Source organism: Durio zibethinus, chromosome 6, assembly GCF_047325235.1.
Source record: "Durio zibethinus cultivar Kanyao isolate XHJ-2024 chromosome 6, ASM4732523v1, whole genome shotgun sequence".
Classification (NCBI taxonomy): Eukaryota; Viridiplantae; Streptophyta; class Magnoliopsida; order Malvales; family Malvaceae; genus Durio; species Durio zibethinus.
This window is the reverse complement of record NC_143167.1, coordinates 1060181-1088116: the sequence shown is the minus strand read 5'-3', so window position 1 is coordinate 1088116 and position 27936 is coordinate 1060181. Positions and strand designations below refer to the sequence as shown.

Here is a 27936-nt window from a genome sequence, read left to right as displayed (position 1 = left end):
CCAAGTTAAACTTAGTTGCTTGTTCAGTTTAATGGCGAAATTCAGACAACATTTGACTTTGGAAACCTCGGGACTTGTTTCAAGATCCATTATTCAAGTTCTTACATTCCTGGAACCTCGCTCTCTGTTTGCCTCTTCCAACCTTCATTCCACGATGCGTTTAAACTGCCAACTCGCCACAACTTTAAGAACTTTTCTTTCTCTTTACTTTTGGATTTCTCTTTTAGCTTTCCCTTTGCGTGCCATCTAAAAAGAATTTGATTTTCAGTTTTCACGTTTTTTGCGTGATCCTCTGTCTCTGGGGTTGCTTTCTCTTTCATTTCCAAGGCGTTTGATTGAACTCTGATCATTTCATTTTTTCTATAGTTCTCTTTCAATTCAGGGGTCCGCTCTTTAATTTGTCCCTAAGTTGGGGGATATTAAATTGAAGCTTGAAGGGCACCAATCAAATTGGTAACTTCCTCTTGTTTTTGGGTTATGTTAAAAATATTACTTTTCTTATTTGTTTGCCAATTATTTCATAAAATCTTGGCAAAAACGCAAAAATGGAAATCTTTATCTTATTTCTGACAGAGGTTTTTAGTTGAATTGACTGATTGTAAATGTTTTGGCTCAATTTCCCTTAGTTGCAATTTTTTTTTCTATTTGAACTTTGGAAGGTCAAAATTATAGCGACAAAAGCAGAGCAACTTCTTATTTCTCAAATCTCAACTTATATATCTAAATATTGATTGAGTTAGCAATATAATTTGCTCGAAAGCTTCTACTTTTGGCACTATTGCTTCATTGAAGTTGCACAAATTTACTAATTTTGGGGCATTAACTTACTTTCCACTCTATTATATATATCTTTTGTTCATGCTTCAGAATTCTTTCACTTCATTGGCAAATGGTCATTTGAAGTTTTGGCAATGTCAATTTGGAGCTGAAAAGTTTGGCTGATTATTCCAAATCTAATGTTTCTTTTCGTTTTGTCTTTTCTTATATTCAGGTAAGTGATATGTCGAATATCAAGTTAGATCAGGTTGTTTGCCATGATTCTGAGGAATCAGATTTAAGGTGTTGGAATGGGAAAGTGACATCAGATGAAAAGGTTAATAGAGTATACGAGATCCTAAATAGTATCCATAAGCAAGGGCAGAGGTCAATCAGTGGTATCAAAGCAAATGCTGAGTATGGAACATTGACTGATAGGTAGAATTTCCAAAAAAGTTCCAACTTCTAATGGTTCACATGAATTTGATTTGTTTTCTTTGCCATGTGTATTTTGAAAAATTTTCCCATTGCTTACTAACTTTACATGTCCAAGTTTGAAAGACAAGAAATTGGCTTGTTTCAGATAAATTGCACAACAATGAGCACAGTTGATACATTTCTCGTCTTGTTGTTTTTAAATATTTTAAACTTCAGTACTCTGTACAAAAAGTTCTGTTCTGGAGATTGATTTTTTGGTTTTTTGCATTTTTGAAATTTTGAGTCTATGATTGTCTCCTAATCTGTGTACAATTAAACTACTAATTAATCTGTTTGTAATATGATACAGAATTATATGATCAAAGTTACCGTTTTAAAAGTGACATTTGTCTGGTCAATTTGACGTATGTATCACTCTTTCTTCAATAAAATGTGTAAAATCCATTTACTTTCTTCGATCAGGTTTTTTAAAGGGAATAGAGCAGCACTTGGTGACAGTTTCAATCTTCCATTTGATGGGGATGAAAAACCTGCACATATATTTGGAAGAAAATCTGGACCTCTTCTGTCAGGAACAGCCTACTGCATTTCTTCGTGCAGCATGATACTGTTGAATAAAGTTGTCCTCTCAAGTTACAATTTCAATGCAGGAGTATCATTGATTGTTTATCAAGTATGTAACTGTATCTCGATACCAGTATAATAGCGTTCAAAGTATGCTAAAATGTATTGTCATGAGTGTGATAATAATTTCTTTCTGTTGTATTCTGTTATTAAACTGCAACTGAAAAGCATGCAGAATTCTTTAGTCATCTTTGACCATTTCCTTGGCAGCACTATTCCTGTCTGTGATCTCCACCTTTCAATGTCTTATTCCATGAGAACAGTTAATACTTTGCCAATGTGGAACTTCATTATTTTTCCTGTATTGCACTGCAGAATCTGATAAGTTGTCTAGTTGTTGCCATATTGGGTCTCTGTAGAGCTGTTTCAGTTGAAAAGCTCAATTGGAAGCTGATCAAGGTTTGGATCCCTGTGAATATAATCTTTGTTGGCATGCTTGTATCAGGCATGTATAGGTAAGTTATAGGCTTCACCTTTAGGAATTCCTCTTATGTTATTTAGATGAAAAGTGAAGAGAAGTAGGCTCCTAACTATACATTTTGTGTGTTTTTTTATTTCAGTTTGAAATACATAAATATAGCAATGGTGACCATTCTGAAGAACATGACAAATATATTAACAGCAATTGGAGAATATTATGTTTTTCGAAAACGCCAAAATCAGAAAGTGTGGACAGCTATGTTTATGATGGTAAATTTACTCCTTGGGTTATCAGATTCAGGAAAAACACCAATTACTTTACTTTGAGTTCTGTCTGAACTGTATGCTAGTTTCTTACTGTCCCTGGAATTCGAGTGGTTGTCTTGTTGCATGCAACAGGAACCAACTTGAGTACTAGTTTGTTCTTGGAATCTTAAAAATTAATCGAGTCAACACTCTTCATAAATATAAATTCCCTAAAAAAACAAAAAGCAACCCTCTTATAGTGAATGTAGACACCCAATCAGGTCCGGGCCCGGATCAATTGGGCCTGACCCGGATCAATTGGGCCTGACCCAGATCATTTGGGCCTGGCCCAAATGGGCAAGGCCCAATTGAATTTTTACCCGTATTTTTTATTTTTATTTTTATTTTTATTTTATTTTTTTTTTCTCTCTTGTGTATTTTATTATTTATTATTATGTATTAATATATGTATATATATATATATATATTTTTTTTTTCTCATTAGAATAGATTTATATGTATATAGTTATATATTATTATTATATTATTATTCTTATCTTTTTTTTAATTATCTGTTCTGATTTTTTCTGATTTTCAGATATTATTTGAAAATTTTTTATCTTTTGATTTATCTTTCCAATTATCTAGATTTTTTTTTTAATTTTATTTTAATTTTTATTTTGGAGGGCTAGGATTCAAAGTTGAAGACTCCCACTCTGAAGGGGAATTCAATCAGAAGAGTCCAATTGGATTCAAAGACTGAATTCCCGTCCAAAGAGGAATTGGGATTGATCAGAAACTCCTGATCAATCCCTATAAAAGGGACCCCCCTGGAACAGTCAAGAACACACAGAGAAAACAGTAAGCAAGCTACTGATTTGAGAGAATAGGGGTGTTTAGAGAGCTAAGGAAAAGTTTAGGAGTGTTCTGGCAGTGAGAAAAATTTTTTAGAAAAATTTGACGAAAAAATTTTCTGGAAATTTCTGGGAAATTTCCAGATTCCGGCGAAAATTCCGGCGACTTTTGAATTTTCCGGCGACAATTTCGGCGAACTTTGAAGTCTCCGGCGACAGACCCAGTTTCCGGCGGAGAATCCCAGAAACCGGTGACCATCCGGCCAACTTCCGGCCAATTTCCGGCGAAATTCCCAGATTCCGGCGAAATTTCCAGAATCCGGCACCGACGTTCTTCAAATTCTAGAGAGAAGGCAGAGAAGAAGGGAAGAAGAGAGAGAGAGGGGAGGAACGGTCTGCTGAAAAACGGAGGAAGGTGCCTTTTATACCCTCCCAAAACGACGTCGTTTTGGCTTTAAGTTAATAAGAGGATCCGCGCGTTTTGCCGAACCCGACCTGACCCGAAGCGTCGACCCGCTTTTTGACCCGCGCGTTTCAGCCCCTCCGAGCCGAGCCGAGCCGAGCCGAGCCGCACCAAGCCGAGCCGCGATCCGAGCCGCTCCAGGTTTTTTTTTTTTTTTTTTTTTTTGTTTTTTTGTTTTTTGTTTTTTTGAATTTTTTGAATTTTTTTTTTTATTTGACTTTGATTTTGATCTTGATTTTTTTTTCTTTTTTCTTTAATTAATCCGACGACAGAGCCTCTACAAGTAAAAACAGTAGTTTTTCTTGCATACTCCTGAGGTGAGGGAATTTTCTCAATTTTCTGCTAAAAGTATTAGAGTCAATTGAGAATAATTTCCGATAATTAATTACTTGGCTGATTTTGATTTTTTTTTCTTTAATTAATCCGACGACGGAGCCTCTGCAAGTGAAACAGTAGTTTTTCTTGCATACTCCTGAGGTGAGGAAATTTTCTCAATTTTCTGCTAAAAGTATTAGAGTCAATTGAGAATAATTTTCGATAATTAATTAATTGGTTGATCTTGATTTTTCTTTAAATAATCCGACGACGGAGCCTCTGCAAGTGAAACAGTAGTTTTTCTTGCATACTCTTGAGGTGAGGGAATTTTCTCAATTTTCTGCTAAAAGTATTAGAGTCAATTGAGAATAATTTTCAACAACTAACTACTTGGTAAAATTTTAAGGCTTTTGGATAACACAAATTCAAGCTGGTACCATCTTTTGATGGGCGTTGTGAGGGTGCTATAACCTTCCTCACACGTAACCGAACTCCCGAACTCTGTTCTGGTTAAGCAGACCCGAACCTATTCTTTTAGGGACCCTTAAGCTTAGGTGTTCCCTAAAAGGGCAGATTCCTTAGGTGGCCAATCACACCTGGATAAAAAAAGATTGGTGGCGACTCCCTAAAGTCAATGTCTGGCGATAGATCCCCGGATCTAGACGTTATGACAGCTTGGCGACTCCACTGGGGACTTTGAGAGTCAGGCCAACAAATAATTTGTGTTATCCAAAAGCCTAGTAAAATTGAACCATTTTTGTATATATGTGTTATTATTCATTCCTGTTTATTTATCTTGTTAATTATGTCATTCATGTGCATGTGCATAACATGAGCTCTATACCCGAGCTCCGTCCCTCTAGGAGGGAGTAAAGTACCTATTGCTTTCGTGAGGTCTAATGCCTCCGCAGTGGCTAGCGAAATACTCCCACTCAAATTGAACCTTTTCCGCTTGTAGCCTGTAATGGGTGAGGATTAGGGTGCCTTACTAGTCTGTGATGGACAAGGATGTAAGGAGCAATTTGGGAACCTTTAGATTTTGACCTTAAACCACATATAGTGAACCTTAAGAGTGCCTAAACCTAGGATAGAGCCCTTTCTACCCAATGATAGATATACCCTGAAATTAAGACACAAAAAGGGTGTTTATCTAATCATTTTGATTGCTTAACTTTGTGTATTATTTTTATCATATGTAACACTATGCATCAGCATCACTTTCATTTCATCCATGGAACTAACTATGTTGTTTGTCTGATTGTATGCATCTGTATTATTTTCATGATCATGTTTTAACATAATCATTTGCATTCATTTCATACTAGATTTCATTCAAAAAAATGTACATTTCATTTGTGTATCAAAGCATCATATATAAAGCATAGCATAACATTTCTAATCATAAATATGGTACTCAAGATCCAAGGATAGCTCCGTCTAGTGAGAACCCTGCTCATCCATACAACACAAGATCCAGAGCAAGGCAAATGGAGGAAGAAAGTTCTCATAGATTTGAAAAGCTAGAAAAAGCTCAAGAGAAGATTGAAAGTGAACTAAGCAAGATTCTGGAGGCTCTTAATAACATGAACAAAGGAAAAAGAGTTGAAGGAAATACAAGCCAGCAAGATGTGGCTGACCCTTTGTACCCTTCAGGTTTTGGCCCACCTCAGGCCCAGCCTGCTCAAGAGGTCCCACCATATTCTGGAATGCCATTAGCTTTCAACCCAGGGCAGTATAACAGCTATATAAATCCTGTCTTCACTGAAAAGGCAGCAGAACCAATTCCTGATCTAGAAGAGAAGGAGAAGGAAAAGATGAGAGTAGAGGCTGAGGAAAGTTTCAAGATTAGCATGTTAGAGCAGAGGCTACGGGCTGTAGAAGGATTTAACTTTTATGGGTCAGTTGATGCTGCTGGGCTCTGCTTAGTTCCTGATGTGGTTATCCCCTATAAATTCAAAGTATCGAAATTTGAAAAATATGACGGTACAAAGTGCCCCAAAACCCACATCACTATGTATTGCAGAAAGATGGCAGCTCATGCACATGATGAAAAACTCTTGATGCATGTTTTCCAGGACAGTCTTACTGGCTCTGCCGCCAGATGGTATGTTCAGTTGGATAGGACTCGTATTCGCTCTTGGAGTGATATGGCACATGACTTCATCAGTCAATATCGACACATCATCGATTTGGCCCCTGATCGTTTATCTTTGCAAAATCTGGAGAAAAAGTCAAATGAGTCTTTTAAAGAATACGCCCAGAGATGGAGGGATATTGCTTCACAGGTACAACCTCCACTGACAGAGAAAGAGACCACAGTGCTGTTTGTTAGCACTTTAAAGCCTCCCTATTATGAAAAGATGATAGGAAATGCAACAAAGAATTTTGCTGACATGGTAATCTCTGGAGAAATTATTGAAAGTGCCATAAAAAATGGCAAGTTGAGAGGAGGAGAAACCAAGAAGACATCAGAAAAGAAAGAAGCTGAAACTAAAGCTGTGAGCTTTGATAGACAACAATTCAGAGGTTATCAACCCTATCCATCCCAAGGTTACTCTCCATACTATCCTGCTGTGAATAACGCCTCATCCTACCCATACCAGCTAGCCCCACAACCATCTTATTCATCCACTTACCGCCTCAACATTCAAGCTCCTGCAAGAACCCAAATTCGTCCTACTAACCCAACAAGTGGCTCACGAGAACAACGGACTACTCGAGAAAAACCTGTATTTGATCCAATCCCTATGACTTATACAGAGTTATATCGAGAACTCTATAATAGCCACTTGATTGCCCCCAGCCATGTGGAACCACTTAAACCACCCTATCCAAAGTGGTATGATCCTACAGCCCATTGTGACTATCATTATGGAATTACTGGCCATTCTACTGAAAATTGCACTGCTTTAAAGTATAAGGTGCAACGGTTGATCAATGATGGAATGGTAAGTTTTGATCAAGGAAAAGCAACAGCACCTAATGTTAGTGTACTGAGCGAAAGTCAAGAACAGAAAGGATCCGGAGATTCACAATGAATTGAGGGGCAAGATGTCAATGGAGATAAGGCTGGTTGAAGGTTTCTTCTGTCATTTTGGGATTTCTTTTCAAAAATGTTAGATTTTTTTTAATATGACTTCACTTGTTATCATTTTAATAAAGGCAAGTCAATGCATTTCATTACATTTTTCTCTTTCACTTTACCATTATTCCATGCCTTGTTACCTTCCATAACTTCACACTCCCATTCTTAAATTTCAGATGATGAATATTTAGACAATGATAACAATAATTATGGAATTTAATTTTGAGAACTCATTCACAGAGGAGATGATCTGAGCGAAAATAAAGAGGGTAAGCCATTACCAGAGATGAAAGAGATATATCTTGAAGGTGTGCAATCTTTTATACAAGTTCATGAGCTTTGTTCAATAGATGATGTTCAAGAAAGGTATTCACAATTGAGATGAAAAATGGCCATCTTTCTTTTACCATTTGAAAAACCATTTATTGTTACCCCTTTGAGCTTATCATTTTTTTTGAAGAACCCCAACCAAGGATCACCCTCTACACTGGAGGGTAATTTTTGAAAAAAAAAAAAAAAAAAAAAAAAAACCACAAAAGGTCTCAAAGATGAAAAGAGAAAGAAAAGTAAAAGAAAAAATAAATGCCACACATGTCTTGGGGCAAAGTAATGAGAATCCTTTGTGTGAGAAAAGAAAAAATAGTGAAATGATGTGGGGCAAAATGCCAAGCTGCATCAAATGATCCTTCGGTCTTGAACCTTTTTAATACATGTTTTGAGCCTATTATATCCATTTTTTTTATGACCCTTCACCTTGACCTACATTACAACCTTGAAAAGTCCATTTGGATCAAGTGTGAATACTCAACTTGAATGATCATATGTTGAGCGAAGGCATGCTCATGATGAAGCGATGGAATCATGCTACATTACCTTAAAAGTTTGATGTATGAAGGATGTCAATAATAGGTGAAGAATGAGAAAAAAAGATGATGAAAAAAAGAAAAAGAAAAAGAAAGAAAGAAGAAAAAATGAAAAAATGAAAAAATAAAAAAAGAGATCCAAATTGAAAACCTGAAAGGGTGATTTTGGTACCCAAAAAAAAAAAAAAAAAGATCCAGGTCAAATGGCTCACATGAATGAAAGTTCAAAGACATCTGAAGATTCCTCAAAGACTGGGGCAGAGTTCGCCAAGCTCAAGATGACTTCAACAGTAAATGAATGAGTTTTTGAAAAAGAATCCTAGATTAATGTTGAAAATTGTCTGAATATTCATCATTTGGACATACCATTTACCTCAATGACATCCAATTTATTTCCTTTCCCATTTATTTTCTACCAAAATAGATCTCCATTGATTATCTTTACCATAATTCACTTTCTGTCCTCTTATTGTTACACCCTTAGAATGAATTGAGAAAATGCTTGATTGCATTGTATTTGTCAAAATTTGAAATGATAATGAATGAATGAACATGTACTTAAAAGAATCTTACATTCATTTGAAAAGAAATCTAAGATGATGAAGAAATGGTAGAAACCTAAAAGAGATGATGGGGCAAATCTGGAAAAGTGATGAATTGATCGATATGACTTGCAAGTTATGATTAAATGATGAAGACAATCAGTGGACAGAGTTTGTTTTTGAATGGTTAATGCTGAGACAGAGTAATGACCCAATGATGGTGGATGAAACTTGTTTTGAAAATTTGTTATTGCTGAGAAATTCATTGAATGATGGTCAAGTGATGATCGATTGATGAAACTTATTCCAAAGTATTGAAAAACAGAACAAGGAAGAATCTAAGTGGAAGAGACAATTAAGAGCTACACTGGTTCGATCTTAGAAGAGCAGTGCAATTGGATCCTTAAGGAATCAAAGGGCTTGACACCCAAGAAAGAAAAAAAGAGCTTGAGAAACTTGAGTACCATACATTGAACAGGAATTAATTGGCCAACATTTACATGGCATGCATTGAAATTCATATGCATTGCACAGCATACACTACTTTCAGGAGAATATAGTGTACAAATTCAAGAAGCAAGGGTGTTCCAACATCCCACATGAAAAAGACAGATATAAAAAGACTTTGCAAGTTTGAGAAGAAACTTGTCAGGTAAGTTCCTAATCCTCGAAATAGGATGTCTCTTGGTATCAGGGTTGATTTATAAGACCTTTGGGCATAATCTCCTGAAATCCCTTCAAACACAACTTTCAACTCCTTCGGACATGATTGTCTAGGAGTATTTACTTTCCAAAGTTCGTTGCCTCTGTTTAGAGGAGCAATTTATTTTTCCAAAGTCGTGGTACCTCTGTTGAGAGGAGCAATTTACTTTTCAAAGTTCGTTGCCTCTGTTTAGAGGAGCAATTTATTTTTCCAAAGTCGTGGTACCTCTGTTGAGAGGAGCAATTTACTTTCCAAAGTTCGTTGCCTCTGTTTAGAGGAGCAATTTACTTTCCAAAGTTCGTTACCTCTATTTAGAGGAGCAATTTATCTTTCCAAAGTCGTGGTGCCTCTGTTTAGAGGAGCAATTTATTTTTCAAAGTCGTAGAGCCTCTGTCAAGAGGAGCTAAAAAAAGCTAAAAAAAAAAAAAAAAAAAAAAATGAAAATGTCGAGTCGGGTCTTGACTGGGTGTCTACGTCTTTGCGCAATTTCTGTTTCACCGAAAATACGCAAAGAGGGGCAGCTGTAGACACCCAATCAGGTCCGGGCCCGGATCAATTGGGCCTGACCCGGATCAATTGGGCCTGACCCAGATCATTTGGGCCTGGCCCAAATGGGCAAGGCCCAATTGAATTTTTACCCGTATTTTTTATTTTTATTTTTATTTTTATTTTATTTTATTTTATTTTCTCTCTTGTGTATTTTATTATTTATTATTATGTATTAATATATGTATATATATATATATATATTTTTTTCTCATTAGAATAGATTTATATGTATATAGTTATATATTATTATTATATTATTATTCTTATCTTTTTTTTAATTATCTGTTCTGATTTTTTTTGATTTTCAAATATTATTTGAAAATTTTTTATCTTTTGATTTATCTTTCCAATTATCTAGATTTTTTTTTTAATTTTATTTTAATTTTTATTTTGGAGGGCTAGGATTCAAAGTTGAAGACTCCCACTCTGAAGGGGAATTCAATCAGAAGAGTCCAATTGGATTCAAAGACTGAATTCCCGTCCAAAGAGGAATTGGGATTGATCAGAAACTCCTGATCAATCCCTATAAAAGGGACCCCCCTGGAACAGTCAAGAACACACAGAGAAAACAGTAAGCAAGCTACTGATTTGAGAGAATAGGGGTGTTTAGAGAGCTAAGGAAAAGTTTAGGAGTGTTCTGGCAGTGAGAAAAATTTTTTAGAAAAATTTGGCGAAAAAATTTTCTGGAAATTTCTGGGAAATTTCCAGATTCCGGCGAAAATTCCGGCGACTTTTGAATTTTCCGGCGACAATTCCGGCAAACTTTGAAGTCTCCGGCGACAGACCCAGTTTCCGGCGGAGAATCCCAGAAACCGGTGACCATCCGGCCAACTTCCGGCCAATTTCCGGCGAAATTCCCAGATTCCGGCGAAATTTCCAGAATCCGGCACCGGCGTTCTTCAAATTCTAGAGAGAAGGCAGAGAAGAAGGGAAGAAGAGAGAGAGAGGGGAGGAACGGTCTGCTGAAAAACGGAGGAAGGTGCCTTTTATACCCTCCCAAAACGACGTCGTTTTGGCTTTAAGTTAATAAGAGGATCCGCGCGTTTTGCCGAACCCGACCTGACCCGAAGCGTCGACCCGCTTTCTGACCCGCGCGTTTCAGCCCCTCCGAGCCGAGCCGAGCCGCACCAAGCCGAGCCGCGATCCGAGCCGCTCCAGGTTTTTTTTTTTTTGTTTTTTTTGTTTTTTTGTTTTTTGTTTTTTTGAATTTTTTGAATTTTTTTTTTTATTTGACTTTGATTTTGATCTTGATTTTTTTTTCTTTTTTCTTTAATTAATCCGACGACAGAGCCTCTACAAGTAAAAACAGTAGTTTTTCTTGCATACTCCTGAGGTGAGGAAATTTTCTCAATTTTCTGCTAAAAGTATTAGAGTCAATTGAGAATAATTTTCGATAATTAATTAATTGGTTGATCTTGATTTTTCTTTAAATAATCCGACGACGGAGCCTCTGCAAGTGAAACAGTAGTTTTTCTTGCATACTCTTGAGGTGAGGGAATTTTCTCAATTTTCTGCTAAAAGTATTAGAGTCAATTGAGAATAATTTTCAACAACTAACTACTTGGTAAAATTTTAAGGCTTTTGGATAACACAAATTCAAGCTGGTACCATCTTTTGATGGGCGTTGTGAGGGTGCTATAACCTTCCTCACACGTAATCGAACTCCCGAACTCTGTTCTGGTTAAGCAGACCCGAACCTATTCTTTTAGGGACCCTTAAGCTTAGGTGTTCCCTAAAAGGGCAGATTCCTTAGGTGGCCAATCACACCTGGATAAAAAAAGATTGGTGGCGACTCCCTAAAGTCAATGTCTGGCGATAGATCCCCGGATCTAGACGTTATGACAGTGAAGAAAGTAAATTTTCCTTTCTTCAGAAATTTAAGTTTATCATTACAGAGATTATGTTTCATTGTCCTGCAGATTATCTCTGCTGTCAGTGGTGGTATTACAGATCTCTCATTTGATGCCACAGGATATACATGGCAGATTTTGAATTGTATCTTAACTGCTGGCTACTCGGTATGCCTTGAACTCATGATTTTGAGATCTGTAATTTCTAGCTTAGACTATGAAAACCAGGTTTTGGTGCAGATCTCTTTATATTTTTATGGCTACTAAATGAGCTATATTTTCAATTTGCGACAGCTTACTCTGCGGCATGTGATGGACAAAGCTAAGCAGGCAACAAAATCAGGATCACTCAATGAAGTGTCCATGGTTTTGCTGAATAATTTGTTGTCTATACCCTTTGCCATGTTCTTGATTTTCGTTTTGAACGAATGGGAGTACGTAATAAATGTGTAAGTGAACAACTTAAGTTGCAGTCAGTCACAGTCATGCAAGTTTTTTATCATGCAAGTAGTATCTTCTGTAATCTGACAAATGCAGTTTTTTTTTTTTTTTGCAGCAATGTGATTAAATTGCCAATGTTTTGGGTTTTTGCAACAGCTAGTGGATTGCTTGGACTTGCCATTAGCTTCACTTCCATGTGGTTTTTGCATCAAACTGGACCAACCACTTACAGGTATTGGGTTTTGTGTATGATTAAACTCAAAAGTGTTAGACAACTACTCTTTAGAAGGTTTATGCCAGTTAACTAGGTTTTATGTCAAAGAGACTGGTTCTTGGATTTTATGGAATGGTAAGGAGCTAGAATGAAATTACAATATATATGGCTAATTCTGCTAATGTTCTTTATGCTCATATATATAATTAGAGATTTAATCCTCTTTTATTGTGAAAATTTTTCTACTTTGTTAACAAAGCAAATGACTGCTATCTGTGTTAATCCATAGCAACAATCTAGTTCACTTTGGTACGAGGAAGTACGTAGTTGTTGATTAAAATCCATTAGGCCAGCAATGATTTCTTTTTAAGTAATGGTTGATACAAAGAACCTTGTAATTTTCAAATTACTTGTATACAGATGTCATAATTTATTAGTCTCTATTTCCTCCATTTGCATGCTGTCTCGTCTTCAATTCTGTAGTGTATCCTTTGTTTGTGCCTGAATATGGCAATCATATTACCACTGACATCGTATTCTTGTTTTACAGCCTCGTAGGTTCCTTGAACAAGATTCCTATCTCTATAGCCGGTATCATGTTGTTCAAAGTTCCACTAAGTGTACCAAACATGTTCAGCATACTTTTTGGTACTGAAATGAATTGACTCTGCATTTACTATGAATGAATGCTTATAAAACGTAGATTTTCATCTTATGACCAATTGCTGCATGCTTCTTCCAGGTCTGTTTGCTGGAATATTCTTTGCCAAAGCCAAAATGTCATGATCCAAGACCGAACCATTTGCGAATGAGATTAAGCAAACATATATATATATATATATATATATATATATATATATACACACATACATGTTAAATGGCCAGATAGCTTCTCCTGGTGGAAGGGTCATCTAAATCTTGTTTGAACTCCCAACTGCATGCTTCTGTCACACTTGGAAAATGCAAAAGCTTTCAAGGACATAGAAGACAAAATTTGATTGCAATCTTCAAGGGGTAAACATATATAATACCAATGCCTTAAAATCACAAGTTCATATATATATACAGCTCGGAAAGGTCATAGTAAGCAGAATAATTTTTATTTTTTATTCTCTTCAATTTTTGTTCTGGTTTATAACTTTTGAATATATAAATGGAAAGTATTATTTTTATGATATTATTTTGAATATATCCGTTACTTAATTATACGTATGAGGAAGTGTAACCGATTCTCATAGCTAGCGGGGCTCCTTGTTTTTGTTCTTTCCCTGTTTCACTCGTTAAATTCCTCTTTGTTGGTTTAAATTAGATGTAAAACTATTTTCTCACTTGATATGATAAAAATTTGTTGGCTATATATTAATTACCAATGAGGTCAACTAGTGATTAGGAAAATGGGATGATGAGACAATAATGAAAATAAAATATTTACTTACAAACCGATTGGTTAATTTGATGATAAAACAATGTTTGATTTGGAAAAATCAAATGAAAACTTACATATACATGTACGTAGGTATGTATGTATTGATATGTGTGTTGTCTTCTATATATATGAAATGGTGCAATAACAATTTTACATGCACACATACATATACATACATATATATGTGTATTTAATTTTTTTAAAAAAATTAAATTCTCATAATTTAGTCCTTTTGTTGTACTTAAGACAAGTTTGGACTACCGCACTAATGCATCATACTAACAGTTATATCCAAATATCGATTTTAATGAGATTAATTCAATATAAATTTTTCATTAAGTTTTTTTTTTAATCACAGTTACAATAACTTTTATTATTATTCTTAATTTTATCAAAATCAATCTTATCTTTCATCTATTTGAAGTCTCAATAACAAATAATGATATTGTCATGTTGGGTTATGGAATACATGGTAAGAAAGTATAAATTATTCATATCTCGACTCTCAAAATCAAAATACTATCATCCTGACATTGAAAAGTAATTATAATAATCAAATAGAGACAAAGAAAAAAAAAAGCCTTGAAATGTGAAGGGAATATAACAATACAATGAGAATATAGCTAGGTAGAAAAATTCTGTTGCATATGGCAATGGAATGCATGCATCAAGAATAATAAGCTGGCAATTTACGAATTCCATGTCAAAGCATCAACCAACTTAATTTCGTCAAACATAGAACCCGTCAAAGAATTTCATTGAGAAAAGTAAACAAAGAGACGAATGAAATAGAAGAGAACACAACCATTAATTTTTGGTAGAATTATATATGATTGCAGTCCACCAAACCAACCGAAAAACAAGCACTATGACTAAGATCAATATTCATATCAAAGCTTAAAGTGGAAAACAACCAACCCCATTAGCAAAGCTGCTTGCTAGTACTTTTTATGGTTGAATCCTTTAAGAACTAGGATTGTTCTTAACTAAGATAGCATAAAATGAAATAGACTCAAAAGAGCAAAATATGTTGCTACGGGCAGAATTGAGAGGAAGAAATCATCTCAATCAAGTCCATCTCTTTTCTTCCATCTGAAGAAGCTTGCTCCGACAAGGGGTTCGTGTTCATATTGGTACTGTAGCCCTGGCCAGTGCAAAATGAAGAAGTAGTTGCTCCAATATTCAACAGACGAGACAGGTAGAGATCAGAAAACAGATAGGTGGTTCGAGGCTCTTTTTCTTCAAGGCTATTTGTAAAGAAGTTTGGGTCTATAATGGAAGAGGAGAAGCCACAATGATCAGCTGGATTAGGCCACTGCTGAACACCATTTACCTCATAATTAAATCTGGGGCAGTTAATGGTTGAAGAACCATTGCTTAGGTTATGATCAGCAAGGATTGACTTCACCTCAGTTGGACTTCTGGTTTGGCAATAATCAACGGACGCCTGAGTATTATTGTTATTATCTGAAAAGAAGTTTTGCATGAAAAGCAGTTCTTCATCATATGTTTGAGCAATCAAAGGCTGAGAATCATAGGATTCGGATGGTTCTTCAAGGAGAAAATATTTGAATTGACTAGACAAGTCTTCAGAGAATGTGGAGCTAGAAGGGGTGGTGGAAGTAGTAGAGCAGTTGATCGAGGGGATGTTCGTGGTGCGGTTGTTGCTATTCAGATTTTGGCTTCTAATGTAGTCTTGAAGAATAGATGATTGAGCTTTGCCATTTTTATTATCATTTTGTTTATTCTTCTTCCTTGAGTTTTGCCTCCTTTTTGTAGCATTCCAGTGGTTTTTTATGGCATTTTCAGTTCTACCAGGGATGAACTTTGCAATCTCGGCCCATCGGTTGCCAACCTTGCCATGAGCTTCAACTAATATTCTCTCTTCTTCTTCACTCCAGCTATCTTTCTGAAACCAAGACACCAGAAACAAGAAATGGGCAAATTTGCATTTCCAAAGGAAAATATAAAATAAAAGCGATGAAAATGTTTTCTCATTGAAAGACCAAACGCAAGCCCCTTTTATGACGAAATTAGTGCCTTGTTAGCATAAAAAGTTTCCAAAATCACATGAAAATGAACACTGAACTAAAGGTGGAACAAAATGAGAGAGATGCTGCAAAACGGCTCTGAAACCCGCCATATGATTTGCATGTCAAGGTACTTATAGTTATAGATAAAAACAAAGGCCTTTAAACCTTAATTTTAACAGATTCTTGAAAAAGAAAAAGGAGTTTTCATACGCATGAAAGAGAAAAACCCTAAACATGGAAAACGAAATATTCTTCAATGTCAGATCCTTCATGTCCTGTCTTTAGCATATCTTTCGGGGTTGAGAAAATCTCTGATATTTGAATAAGCATAGGTTTTCTGACAAAATCAGTTAAGGCAACGTCCTATGATCAATCCTAATACCGACATAAAAAATCTATTTAAAAAAATCCAAGTTGCTGGTTTCCGATATGTTTATCTAAATCAAATCTATGAGTCCATATATGATAACCTGAAATCGTGGTTATTTTGAAGAACCAAGACGACAAAACCAGGTAAAAGTAATCAAGAAACCCAGTTTGATTATTCAAACTGAAAAAAAAAAAATTATACTGAAAAATAGAAAAAGATTAAGAAAAAGAAACCTTGATATTAGGCCGTAAATGATTATGCCATCTCTCTCGACACTGTTTTCCGGCTCTACCAACCAAATTCTCAGCTATCTGTGCCCATTTCCTCACTCCATATTGCTTCACCAGTCTTATCAGTTTCCTATAAATATATATCAACCAAAACAAAAACCCTAGAATATTTCAGTATCATTGATTTGCACCAAAAACTAGTACAAGAAACAAAACCCAAATCTTTTAGAAAAAGAATGAGATGGAAAAATGAAGAAAATAAACTGTTTTATATATCACCTGTCTTCATCATCTGTCCACTGACCCTTGACCAAAGCTGCAGAAGCAACTTTCTTGTTTCTCTCCCCCACCCCTTTAGGGAAACTCTTCATTGAAACTTTCAATTCTTTCATTTCCATGTTAGGGTTTTTATCATCTGTCAAAGCAAGGCTGTCCCCATCTACTAAAAGACCATCAACGAAGCTTTCCTCAAGGTTACTTTGCCATGAAACCCCAGCTAAATAGCCACCAATTGCCACACTAGAGAAGGAGAAACCGCGCAGCAACCCATCGGTAGTTGATGAACCAAGTACTGTTCCTTTGCTGATCTTCATGTCGTTTTGCGTTGAATACTGCTGATCATGATGAGAAGAGTGGTTTTGACCCCCTAAAAACCTGTCTATAGCAGATAACGGAGGACTAGGTTTATAAACAGAAGACTTATTATTGCACAGTAAATTCCCATAACCAAAAGCTCCCCCTCCACCTCGTACTCCTTCCATGAAAAGAGACCTAATCAATATTTAAAAAGGAAAGAGACGTAAGAGTCTTTTTTTGGTTTCCTTTTCTAAATTTTTCTAGTTGGAAGAAAACCCCATAACAGAAGCTTTAGACAGAAGAGAATTTAGCTTATAGCAAGGCTTGGAAAAAGCCACATGGAGAAATAAATATTGATGAACTGGTGATATCAATCCAACGATTGAGAATTGCTGCTGGGTGTAACTCCTGAGCTTCTTCTCTCAGACAAAATTGTTAAAAGGAGAGAGATGGAGAGATTAGTGGGTTCGTTTTAAACCGACAATTTATTACATGACTAATTAATTAATCATTTTTTCTTAAAATTTTGCAAAATACTAAATGTTTGAATGAAAAATAGATGGTCATTATAGCTAAGAGAAAATTTTCCTATTCCTTAGTATGGATAAGAATGATGCCATCATTATATTCATATAAGACAATTGTAACCCTACTTGTTTAAGCATTTTGCCAATGCAATTATGGGTGATTTTTGGGTTAAATTCCACAAGCAAAATTAGTAAAATGATAGATAACTCTTATAATATATTAAAAAAGTAAAATGTGTAAATTTCTTAATTTCATTTGTAAAATTAAAAAAATTTCACCATAGAATTTTAATTAACAATGCCGTGACAAAAATGGAAGGTCTCAAAAGAGTAGAAAACCTTGGTGCCCTGCCCAAGTGAAATATTAAAACTAAATAATACTATGAACTATTGTTAGGGGGTAAGGAAATCGGGGAGAACTTGAAGCCCTTGGTTTTTAATCCTCCTTTGGATGGCTTCTAATTGGTTATTATTATTAAAATTAATTTTTAGGAATTATAAGTAATTAAATAATTAATTGATGTGTTTGAAGAAATTAATTGTTCTTTTTATATATGAGAGAAATGGAAATGGCTGCACATCCGGACTGACAAAGCTGAGACTGGTGTATTGACCATTGAGATGCTAGATTGTAGCCACATCGGGAGGATTGCGGACTTGGTGCATGTGGGGATGGCTTGTTAAACTTCTTAAATGAAGGAGAATTAGAAAGGAAGATAGGTCACATTTGTTTTCTTGATTAGTCACTTTGTTTTTAGTAGAAAAGATGAAATCCTAATTTAACAAAAATATAAATGGAGTTTGTTGCCCATTTGAGTTTAAATAAAAAAAATTTAGACGAAATTATAAATTAAAACTTCTCCAAAAAAAAGTTAATATTTAAGATTTGTATCTTATATGGGAAGTTCATTTTGAGTCTTTAGATGAACTCATAAATAAAAATTCTCCTAAAAGTGTTAATGTTTTAATAACAAATATTTAGTGAATTTTTTTTTTTTACATTCTCAATATCATACCCTCCATAATTCATAAAAATATAAGATTTCATATTTTTTATTTGGTCTCATTTTTCTATTGATTTGATTATTTGTTAATTAAAAAATATTTTATTTATTTTTTCTCTTAAAAAGCTTGTGATTTATTTTAATAAAATTGATTATTTCAATTTTTATCTAATAAAAATATACTAAAAATATTATAAAATAATTTTTAATATTCTATAATATTTTTTCATAAAATTTTTCAGACACTATTTTAACTTCTTTATGCTACGCTTTTAAAGCAACTCAACTTAAGCAACAACTTTTTTGGGCCGGACTTAGGAAGAAGCCTTACCAGATTCATCGGCCCAACCAAGTAATTTATCAAGGATCTAAATGGGATGGGATTCATAGCTCATTGAAAAGGCCTACTCGACTTGTTTAGAAACCCATGTTAGAGGGGCTATTAAGAAGCCCATGCTGAAATATGAGCTACAATTTTTTAGTTTTTATTTACCACAGAAAAGCGTTTTTGAGGCTAAATAAAAAGAGAACAGAGAAACAATTCAAGTGTAGTCTCTTGTTTTTTTTTTTTTTTTTCTTGGTACATTGAAGGAAAGTATCAAGAGAGAAACGGGGGATTTAAACCCCTTCTCATGAAGGTGAACTAGTAAAGTTTAGTTCCTAACTTGAATTTAATTTCACCACATTCTTAATTTCCTGGACATCTCTAAATGCAATAAAAGGACGATGTTTCATAAGAGTTCAATTCATTCGAAAAGGAGAAAAGATTCAGAAAATCAATTAGAGATCAATTATTATTTTTCTTTTTTAAAAATGTCACAATTTGGAGGTAAATTTTATTTTTTAAAAAAAAATTTATAAATTTAAAAAAGTGTTAAAATTTAAATTTTAACATTATTAGATATCACTTAACAATGATTACGTGAATTTACTAAACTAAATTAAATTATAAATTTTTTAAATAATTCTAAATTTCAATATATATTCATTCCAAAAAAAAAAGATATATTAATATACTTGTTTTTCTCCCTCTCATAAGATATAAAATTTCAAATTTCTATAATAAATCATAAATTTTTTTATTTTTTTCACTTAAGTCTCTAAATAAAAAGTGAGTGGGTGGAATGAGTGCATATCTCACCATCGATTCATACAAATTGGAAAAAAAAAAAAAAAAGTAGTCACCCCATGGATGTGACAATTAATTATTAATTAGATTCATGCATATATATTTTTTTTAACTATTCAACCCAGAAGATTAAAGTGGATATTCTTTCTCTTTTCTTTGAATTTGGTAATAAAAATAGTTAATGAAATAAGAATAAAAAATCAAGAGAGGAAGATAGAGGTTGGTTGAAAGAGGATGGGGCAGCCGGGCAGTAGTAAAAGGGTAGATATTGGGGATAGGAGTAGCTTAACTATCACCGTCTCTTCACGTGAAAAAACCATCAGTTTCTGCTTGGCCAAACTCAAACCCAAGAATGAGTGAGAAAAAAAAAAAAAAGAAGGGAAAGGAAAGGACCTCCATAATGTGCATTGCTTTTCCGTGTGTTTAGAAGAATGGTTTATTAATGCTATGTTCATTCGTATTAATTCATATTTGAATTTTTTCCCCTTCTTCGTACTACAATACTTGAACAACTTTTGATTTGCCCTTTTGGCTCAATGATATTTTAAGAACAACAAGAAGGACAAGAAGAACATTACAACCCTCAACAGTTACTTGGACAACAGTATGAAAACATTTGCATGTGCATGGCCAATCGGCCTTAACCTCTGCCAATTTGTCAATCAACTCAATTCGTTTGGTCGCTACTTGATCAACCTTTTACTCGATAAATATCAAAAAGGCTGTGTGGATTCGACAAGATTTTCATAATTTCTGAAGAATTTAGTTTGGTTACCCTGCTTGACAAAAGAAACAATTCGAAAGGCAATAATCAATCGGTAGCTAGCATTCTATAGCTAAGAGTGTTGTGTAAATCAACCAGTATCTTCTAATGTTATAAATCAACTTAGTTATGACGTTATAAGTTGAATTAATGTTGAAACTTCTTTTTGTTCTTTCCGATGCATACTTGATCTGCCAAGCATGAAATTACTCTTGGCCAGTAGACTTGTTGATCAGGTATACAGCAAAATCCAATTCATCTTGTGCTCTTAGCATGAAGGTCACTAGCACTTTAAACTTATATATTTGTTTTCCGCAATAATAACTCTAATTTCAAGTCAAGGTCTAATCAGAACTGTTCAAGGATAGACCCTTTACAATTATCACTTGTAAAAGCAAAAATGATGAAAGATCTGTAATATCAGACAAAAGCAGTCAGTTCATTCTGCAATTAACTATTCCCTTCTTCTGCCAGCCACGCACCGGATACAACTAGCTTATATTATTAGTTAAATAATTTCCTTCTATATTATTGCAAACAAAACCAAGATGTTTAATTAATTAATCAAAATTAAGCTTGCAAAATATGTACGGACCTCATAAGAAGCATGTGTTTCTATGGCGGATTTGATATTCGTAGATTCAATCCAGCATTTTAAAACAAAGATGATAATATAACTAAAAAAATTTTAAATGGTTCTTATATTAACAAGAAATACTAATTACAAATCGTCATGTGGTTTGGCGTAAACCAAAGAAAAAGAAAGACAAATAAGTTTAAGCTGTGCAAAATAGGTTAATAAAGCTTCATGCCTCCTCCAATGATCCATTCCTCCAAGTCCAATCTCCAAAGTTCCCAATGGGTCCGTAGATCTCGAGTGTCAACCTGCCTACTCCAGTCCAGTACTCCTACATAGGACACCGCACAGTGCTTATTAAGTTTCCCATTGTCGCCACCTTCCTCACGTGAAACCCTGCTTCCAAAAACCTCAAATTGCCCGCCCTTATCGAAATAGCCTCACCACGATCTCACCGCTTAAAAGGAAATATTCGTATTAAAAGAGTAACGCAAGTTTCTAAAACAAGGAATTCTTTTCTTTTCTTCCCTTTACTTTGTAAAAAAGATTCCGAAAGATAAGGGAACAAACAAGAGGGGCGGTGACTATATGATTTCCTCAATGGGTAATGCATCTGTTTTTTCTTCTTCTTTTTTTTTTGCCTTTTTCTTTTAAATTTAAGCTTCTTGGCTAGTCTCTGGAGAGTCAAGAGGGAAACAAGTATCCTCCCCACCAGTATTCCATAGAAAATGGGCATAGTTTGCCGCGTAATGAGCGTTACTAGGATCTGCTGAAATGGCTTCCAAGAAAGTTTCTTCAGCTGCCCATAAATCATTTCTCACTCTCCATAAAAAGCTCGCGTATTTACTGTATGCTTCCGCGTCCGCTGGTTCCACTTCTATTGCTGTTTTGAAGTACTCTTCCGCTCTGTTTCAATGCAATAAAACAATCGATCAAGCAAAACCCTTAGTCAAAACAGCTGTAATCTCTATCATCTGAAGTAAAGTTTAACTAACTTACATGCGCAATTGGAAAAATCTTTCTTCCTTAAGTCAAAAAGTCTAATATTCAACAACTACTTCTAAAGGCTCTAGAGCACGCGGAGGAGGGGGTGATATTTTGCTGTTAAGCACGTGAAAGTCACGTGCACAAAGGTGATATATTGGGATATTTTCATATTTGCCATGAAAGCGAAACACTGAGAATCTGTACCACACAGTCGGCGCTATCAAAGATTCAAGAAAAACCCATCCCAAGTATGGGCAAAACGACAAGGTTGATAACATTCTAAAGGGTTTATAAATTATTTCTGCGCAGTCAGATGCAAAAGGCCAAGAAATAGATATTATTGCAGTTCCTACTTCAGCTGAATCAGCTCAGTGCTTGAATCGGTGTTTATTTTCACCTTGAATCTAGACAACCAATAGTACCATGCTATCGTGATGAAGTGAAAAAGCTAACTTAAAATAGAGCAAAATATGTGGAAATAAAGGAAATTTAATGAAAAGATGGCAAAGATTCTGTACCTGTCATAATCATGTGCAACAAGGTAGAGAAACTGAGCATAATTGGCAAGAAGGAGAGAGTTGTTAGGCTCTTCTGACAACCCTGTTTGGTAAAGAAGCTCTGTTCTGAAATAATCTTCATAATCACCATCAGGTTCGATCTTTGCAATCACAGGCGAAATAAATCTCTGAATTGTTTCATGATCGAGAGTTTCATCTCTAAATAATTCTTGCATTTTCAAAGCTTCATCAACAAATGAGTTCCAAAGAATGAGTTCTTCTTCTGCAGCTACTCGCCTTGGTGTTGACTCTCTTTGTGCTTCTCCTGTTGTTGCTGGAGATGATAACTGGGAAGTACCATCAGGAACAATGGTTCTGAATTGGTCAGCTCTATCAAACCATCCGTCACCGTCATTCCCCGAAGCAACCGGCCTCACTTTTCCGCCACCGCCATTGTTTCCGCCAATCGAAGTAGTTTTTCCGCTCGATGACGACGCTGAAAACGACTTTATTGACGAAGAATCAAACGTTGGATGCTTCTGATCTTGAACTTCAACAACATAAGATGCCGGTGTCTGATTCGCTGCTGCTGCTGCCAGAGCCGCGTTGCTTCCCATAGAATGAACCGAATAATTCGCTAACAGGATCATCACGTAAACCATCAAAGTCGGTGTATGAGAAAACACCTGTTGGAACAACCAAACAAACGAAGCGTGCATCTCTTTTTGAACTCTAACAAGAATCCCTTGCAAATCTTCATAGAACAAAAGCTCTCGCATTTGCAAAGTGTAACTATGAAGCTCGCGAATTATAAAAACCATCGAAGAAAACGCCTTCTTCATTGAACAATAAGCCGATTCCCCTGCTTCTCGAAACCCTTCTTGCCATTGTAATTTCCTCTGTATAATTCGAAGCGAAAGCGGAAGATCAACGCTGTTGGCTTTTCGTTCAATGCTTGATGGGATTATTTCTTCTCCTCGTTCTAACCATGACGGTTGTTCGTTAAATTTCAAAGATTCTGTTTCGGAATCAGAAACGGTTTCCGTTTCGCTTTCAGAATTCAAGGAATTCTTGTTACTTTTGCTCCGGGTATTATCATTGTCGTCTGATAATTGGAATCTGAGAGCCAATTCTTGAATTTTTTTTGAAAATTCTTCGTCGGAGAAGGCGTCTAAACTAGCGCTGCAAACTTTTCTTAAAGTTCTGGGTCTTGGTTTGAGCAACTCGAAAGAATGGGACCGTTGGATGCTGGTGGAGTGAGAACCAAACAGAGCAGATCGGTTAAGTCTTTGAACCGACTTCAAACTAAGAGCGGCCTCGCTACGGCAGCGTTTCAGCATGGAAGGTGAAGAGATTGACGAGGCTAAAGCTTGAGGGGAAGATGGAGGTTGCGGAAGAATTGGGCTTGACCATTGTAAACCTGCCGTTGCTGCTACTTTCACTACCATTTGTTAAAGCTTGGTGGTGAAAATTAAGGCTTGTCGAAAGAGGCTGCCGAACACAAACTTTAGTAAACTGAAAAGCTTGCTGGAAAACTCTCTTTCAAATAGGAATCTCCTCACTCATAGCTTCATCCTTTAATAAGAACCTGGAAAATTAAAAAAAAAAAATGTCTTTTCGTTGAAATCACCCTCCCTGAAATTCAAAACAAGAAATAATAATTACAATAAGTCAACAAAATTTTGAAACAAAATCCTCAAAAAAGTGAGAAACTGGGATCTATAAAAGCACATTTGCTACCATGAAAATCGGATCTCGAAACTCGGAAACCGATGAAATTCGAGATTCCTAAGAAACTTAGTTTAGTCTTTTTGGTTCGGACTTCAATGAAATTAACAAATTAAAAAAAAAGAATTTTTTTGCCGACCGATTAAAAGCTCCAGCGAAGCCCGAAATCAAAGCTTATCAGAAAACAGAGAAAGAGCCCCAAGCATTCCTCCTCTTTTATACAACAAGCTCTTTGGCTTTGGCTCTCCCAATATGAACTGAAAAAGGAAGAACGAATAAAATATATAATTTAAAAAACCAGGAAAAAGGAAAAAAGACATCTAACGGACTATGCCGGTTAAAACAGCGTAAAGAATTCATTCATCAATTGTCTATAAACAGAAACCATGATGTATTCCACAGGTAGATCCGGTTAACGGTTTGTTGAGATTTTATTTTCTTTTTTGGCTTCTTTATTTACTTTCATGTATTTGGCGGAGTCCGGGTCAGACGCCACCATGCAAGGGGCCAACTCCAAATTGAGATTTTCTTCTTCTTTTTTTTCTTTTTTTTCGCAAATTTTCATTTCTACGCGGCTCTTTTCACGGACGAAGGCGGAGATGATCTAGCCGTTTAAATGCGACACGTGTCTATACTACCACCGCCTTTGACGTGAGAAAGATCAGAGAAACCGTGATCATTCCACCGACCTTTCCTTTTTCGACACGTGTCCTTTCCATACCTTCGCTTTTATGGAATTTTCAATTTTGATGGTTTTTATCTGATTTTTAATAGTTTATAATATGTTTTATTTTGTTGGTCCGTTTGTAAAATGCACAAATTTTATAAAATAATTTATTTATTTGAGAATAATAACAAAAATTGCATCCAATCTTTAAATTTTACTTCATAATATTATAATTTTGTTTTAAAACTTTTAATTTATATTAAAAAAAAGCTTTTTCAATTTCATCTTTTATTCATCCAATTTAGAATACGATTTTATACATAAATTAAATGTTTTAAAGATTAAACACGTTTGAATAATGTTTTTATTTGAGAAATGTTCTCTATCTTTTTAGAAAAAAAGTCACTAAGACTGAAGTTTAACTGGTTAACAATCATTGAAAAAGGAATGTGCCTTTTAATCTATTTTTGAAATGTCAAACATGACCCTAACTTCTCGTAATTATTGGAAAAAAATATCTTTTATGCAGTGAAATTTAGTCAATGAAGCAAATATATCTCAAATATCAAGGAATTTAAAGCAAGTTTCCAAATTAAACAAATTTTTGGTTAGGTTGTTTCTTTGTAAATTTCATTCACTACAAGGGTTTAAGCTTTTAGTAATTTTTTTTTAATGTTTAGTGACATTTACTAAAAATATTTATGTGGTTTACAAAAAATATCACTAACAGTGTCGACTATACAAACGTCGAGAAAAATAGTGATATTTTATAAAAAATATCGTTAATTTAATAACATTTGTATCAAAAAAATACTACTATTTTGGTGGTATTTATGTAAAAAAATGTCACTAATTATAAAAAAAATACCATTAATTTAGTGATATTTGTATCATAAAATACCTCTCTATTTAGCGGCATTGGTATCGAAAAACATAACTAAGTTAGTAGCGTTTATATCATAAAAATGTCATTAAATTAGTGACATTTGTATAGAAAAGTGCTAATAAATTTAATTGTATTTTATGATACAAATGCTACTAAATTTAGAATTTAGCGATATTTTTTCATACAAACGTCGCGAAATTAAGAAATTTACTTTTTAAAAAAATTTCTTTTAATATTCATTATTATCATTAAGTAAAAATGTTAAAAGAAATAAAAATGAACTTAAATTCATAAACTAAATATTATAAATACATAACTTGTTCAAATATGCATGTAATACAAAGTTTGATAATTAGTATAATAACGTTCAAATTATTTTAGTATATTAACCAAAAAATTTATAATGTATTAAATTGATGACTGTATAAATTTGGAATACTGTCATTTGATTAAATATTTTTTTAACCTTTGTCACTAGCATGCTCAAGAACCTGCTGAATAATATCAATAAGTTTTAACACTTAATAATAAGCTATTTTTATATTAAAAATATAAATATTTACTAAATATAATACCTAAGTTGGTGGATCACCTAGAGTAGTTCTTGAAAATTGTTGTTGCACAAAATTTATAAGAGTATCATATTGATCATGCAACTACTAAAATTTTACATGCTCTTGGTCTATTTTAGCACGTTCTTCTTCAATTTTAGCACACTCATGTTCTCTTTTTACTTCCATTTACTGAAAATGTTATTGCATAGTTTGTAACTCCTTTCTCAATATGAAAATATCTCGCGAAAATTGATTTGTTGAGAATGTAAATTGCTGAGAGCTACATCTATAGTAGCTAGATAGTGTCGGACCCAATCCAAGGCCTTAGACCTGTTCATGTCTTTTTTTTCTAGTAATTTTTATGAAAATCTAATTTTTCAATTCTTGCATGTTGACAGAACCATCTGATGCTACTTTAATCTCAGCAACTATTTTTTTTTCCTTTTTTTTTATAAATTAATCATATAAAACTATCAAGTTTAATGATTAATTCATAATATGTTTAAAATAAAAAATATTTACTTTTTATATAAAACAAATGTAACAAATTATCACAATTTCTTGTATTTTAACATTTAGGTAAGATTCATATTTTTTTGTATAGGTTAAACTAAAAAGTTTCATACATCTAATTTTTTCACCCATTTCAATCTTCTATATAAAAACATATATTATTGTTAAATACATATTAACCACAACTTATTCATGCATATCAAGTTGTCAATCAAGTTCAAAAATTTAAACAAGTTTAATATCATGTATTTAATCTATCTAAATTGTTAGAATAGAAGTATGACTATAAAATTATATTTTTACCCTTTAACAACACAAAAGTCTTAAACAAATGTAAACATTAAAAGCATGTTGGCCTTTCACACATATCAATTATGAAAACCAAATTCAATCATTTGAACAAATTTAATATCATGTATTGAAGCTATCCAAGCTGTTAAAATAGAATAATAACAGCAACTTTGTATTTTTGCCTTTTAATGGTAAAAAAAATCTTAAACAAAGGTAAACAACAACTTTTTCACATATATCAACTGTGAGAACTAAGTTCAATCATTTGAAAAAATTTAATATCATGTATTAAAGTTATCTAAATTATTAAAATAGAACAATAACAGTAAATTTATATTTTTACCTTTTAATGGCTCGAAAAATCTTAAATAGAGGTAAACAACAACTTTTTCACATATATCAACAGCAAAAACCAAGTTCAATTATTCAAAAAAGTTTAATATTATGTATTGAAGCATCCAAACTGTTAAAATAGAATAATAATAGCAAATTTATATTTTTGCCTTTTAACGACAGAAATAGTCATAAATAAACGTAAACAATAACTTTTTCACAAATATCAACAATAGAAATCAAGTTCAATCATTCAGATAAATTTATTATCATGTATTAAAGTTATCTAAACTGTTAAAATAGAACAATAATATCAATTTTGCATTTTGCCTTTTAACGGCATAAAAAGTCCTACACTAACGTAAATGTTAGCTTTTTCACACATATCAAATGTGAAAACCAAATTTAATTATTTCGACAAGTTTAATATCATGTATTGAAGTTATGCAAATTGTTAAAATAGAACAACAAATTTGCATGTT

General features: G+C 34.0%; 3 protein-coding genes across 4 annotated transcripts; 1 reads left to right on the top strand and 2 right to left on the bottom strand.

The window, feature by feature from the left end:
• The first annotated feature begins 8 nt into the window (after positions 1-8).
• Positions 9-13540, top strand: LOC111285555 (GDP-mannose transporter GONST2-like). Its single transcript, XM_022875059.2, has 10 exons — positions 9-453; positions 992-1194; positions 1657-1867; positions 2134-2273; positions 2379-2508; positions 11778-11876; positions 12003-12157; positions 12265-12381; positions 12914-13011; positions 13106-13540. The coding sequence occupies exons 2-10, from the start codon at positions 1001-1003 to the stop codon at positions 13147-13149; spliced, it is 1188 nt and encodes a 395-aa protein (XP_022730794.2). The 5' UTR covers positions 9-453; positions 992-1000; the 3' UTR covers positions 13150-13540.
• A 1150-nt stretch (positions 13541-14690) lies between these two features.
• Positions 14691-17236, bottom strand: LOC111286629 (transcription factor MYB64-like). Its single transcript, XM_022876696.2, has 3 exons — positions 16702-17236; positions 16426-16552; positions 14691-15698 (listed from the first exon to the last, which is right to left on the bottom strand). The coding sequence occupies exons 1-3, from the start codon at positions 17181-17183 to the stop codon at positions 14823-14825; spliced, it is 1485 nt and encodes a 494-aa protein (XP_022732431.2). The 5' UTR covers positions 17184-17236; the 3' UTR covers positions 14691-14822.
• A 3859-nt stretch (positions 17237-21095) lies between these two features.
• Positions 21096-24783, bottom strand: LOC111285945 (uncharacterized). 2 transcript variants are annotated; one of them, XM_022875661.2, is made up of 3 exons: positions 24350-24783; positions 22504-24117; positions 21096-21904 (listed from the first exon to the last, which is right to left on the bottom strand). In XM_022875661.2, the coding sequence occupies exons 2-3, from the start codon at positions 23928-23930 to the stop codon at positions 21655-21657; spliced, it is 1677 nt and encodes a 558-aa protein (XP_022731396.2). In that variant the 5' UTR covers positions 23931-24117; positions 24350-24783; the 3' UTR covers positions 21096-21654. The 2 variants fall into 2 exon arrangements, with proteins under 2 accessions (XP_022731396.2, XP_022731394.2); XM_022875659.2 differs by having other exon boundaries at positions 24223-24763.
• Positions 24784-27936: the final 3153 nt, after the last annotated feature.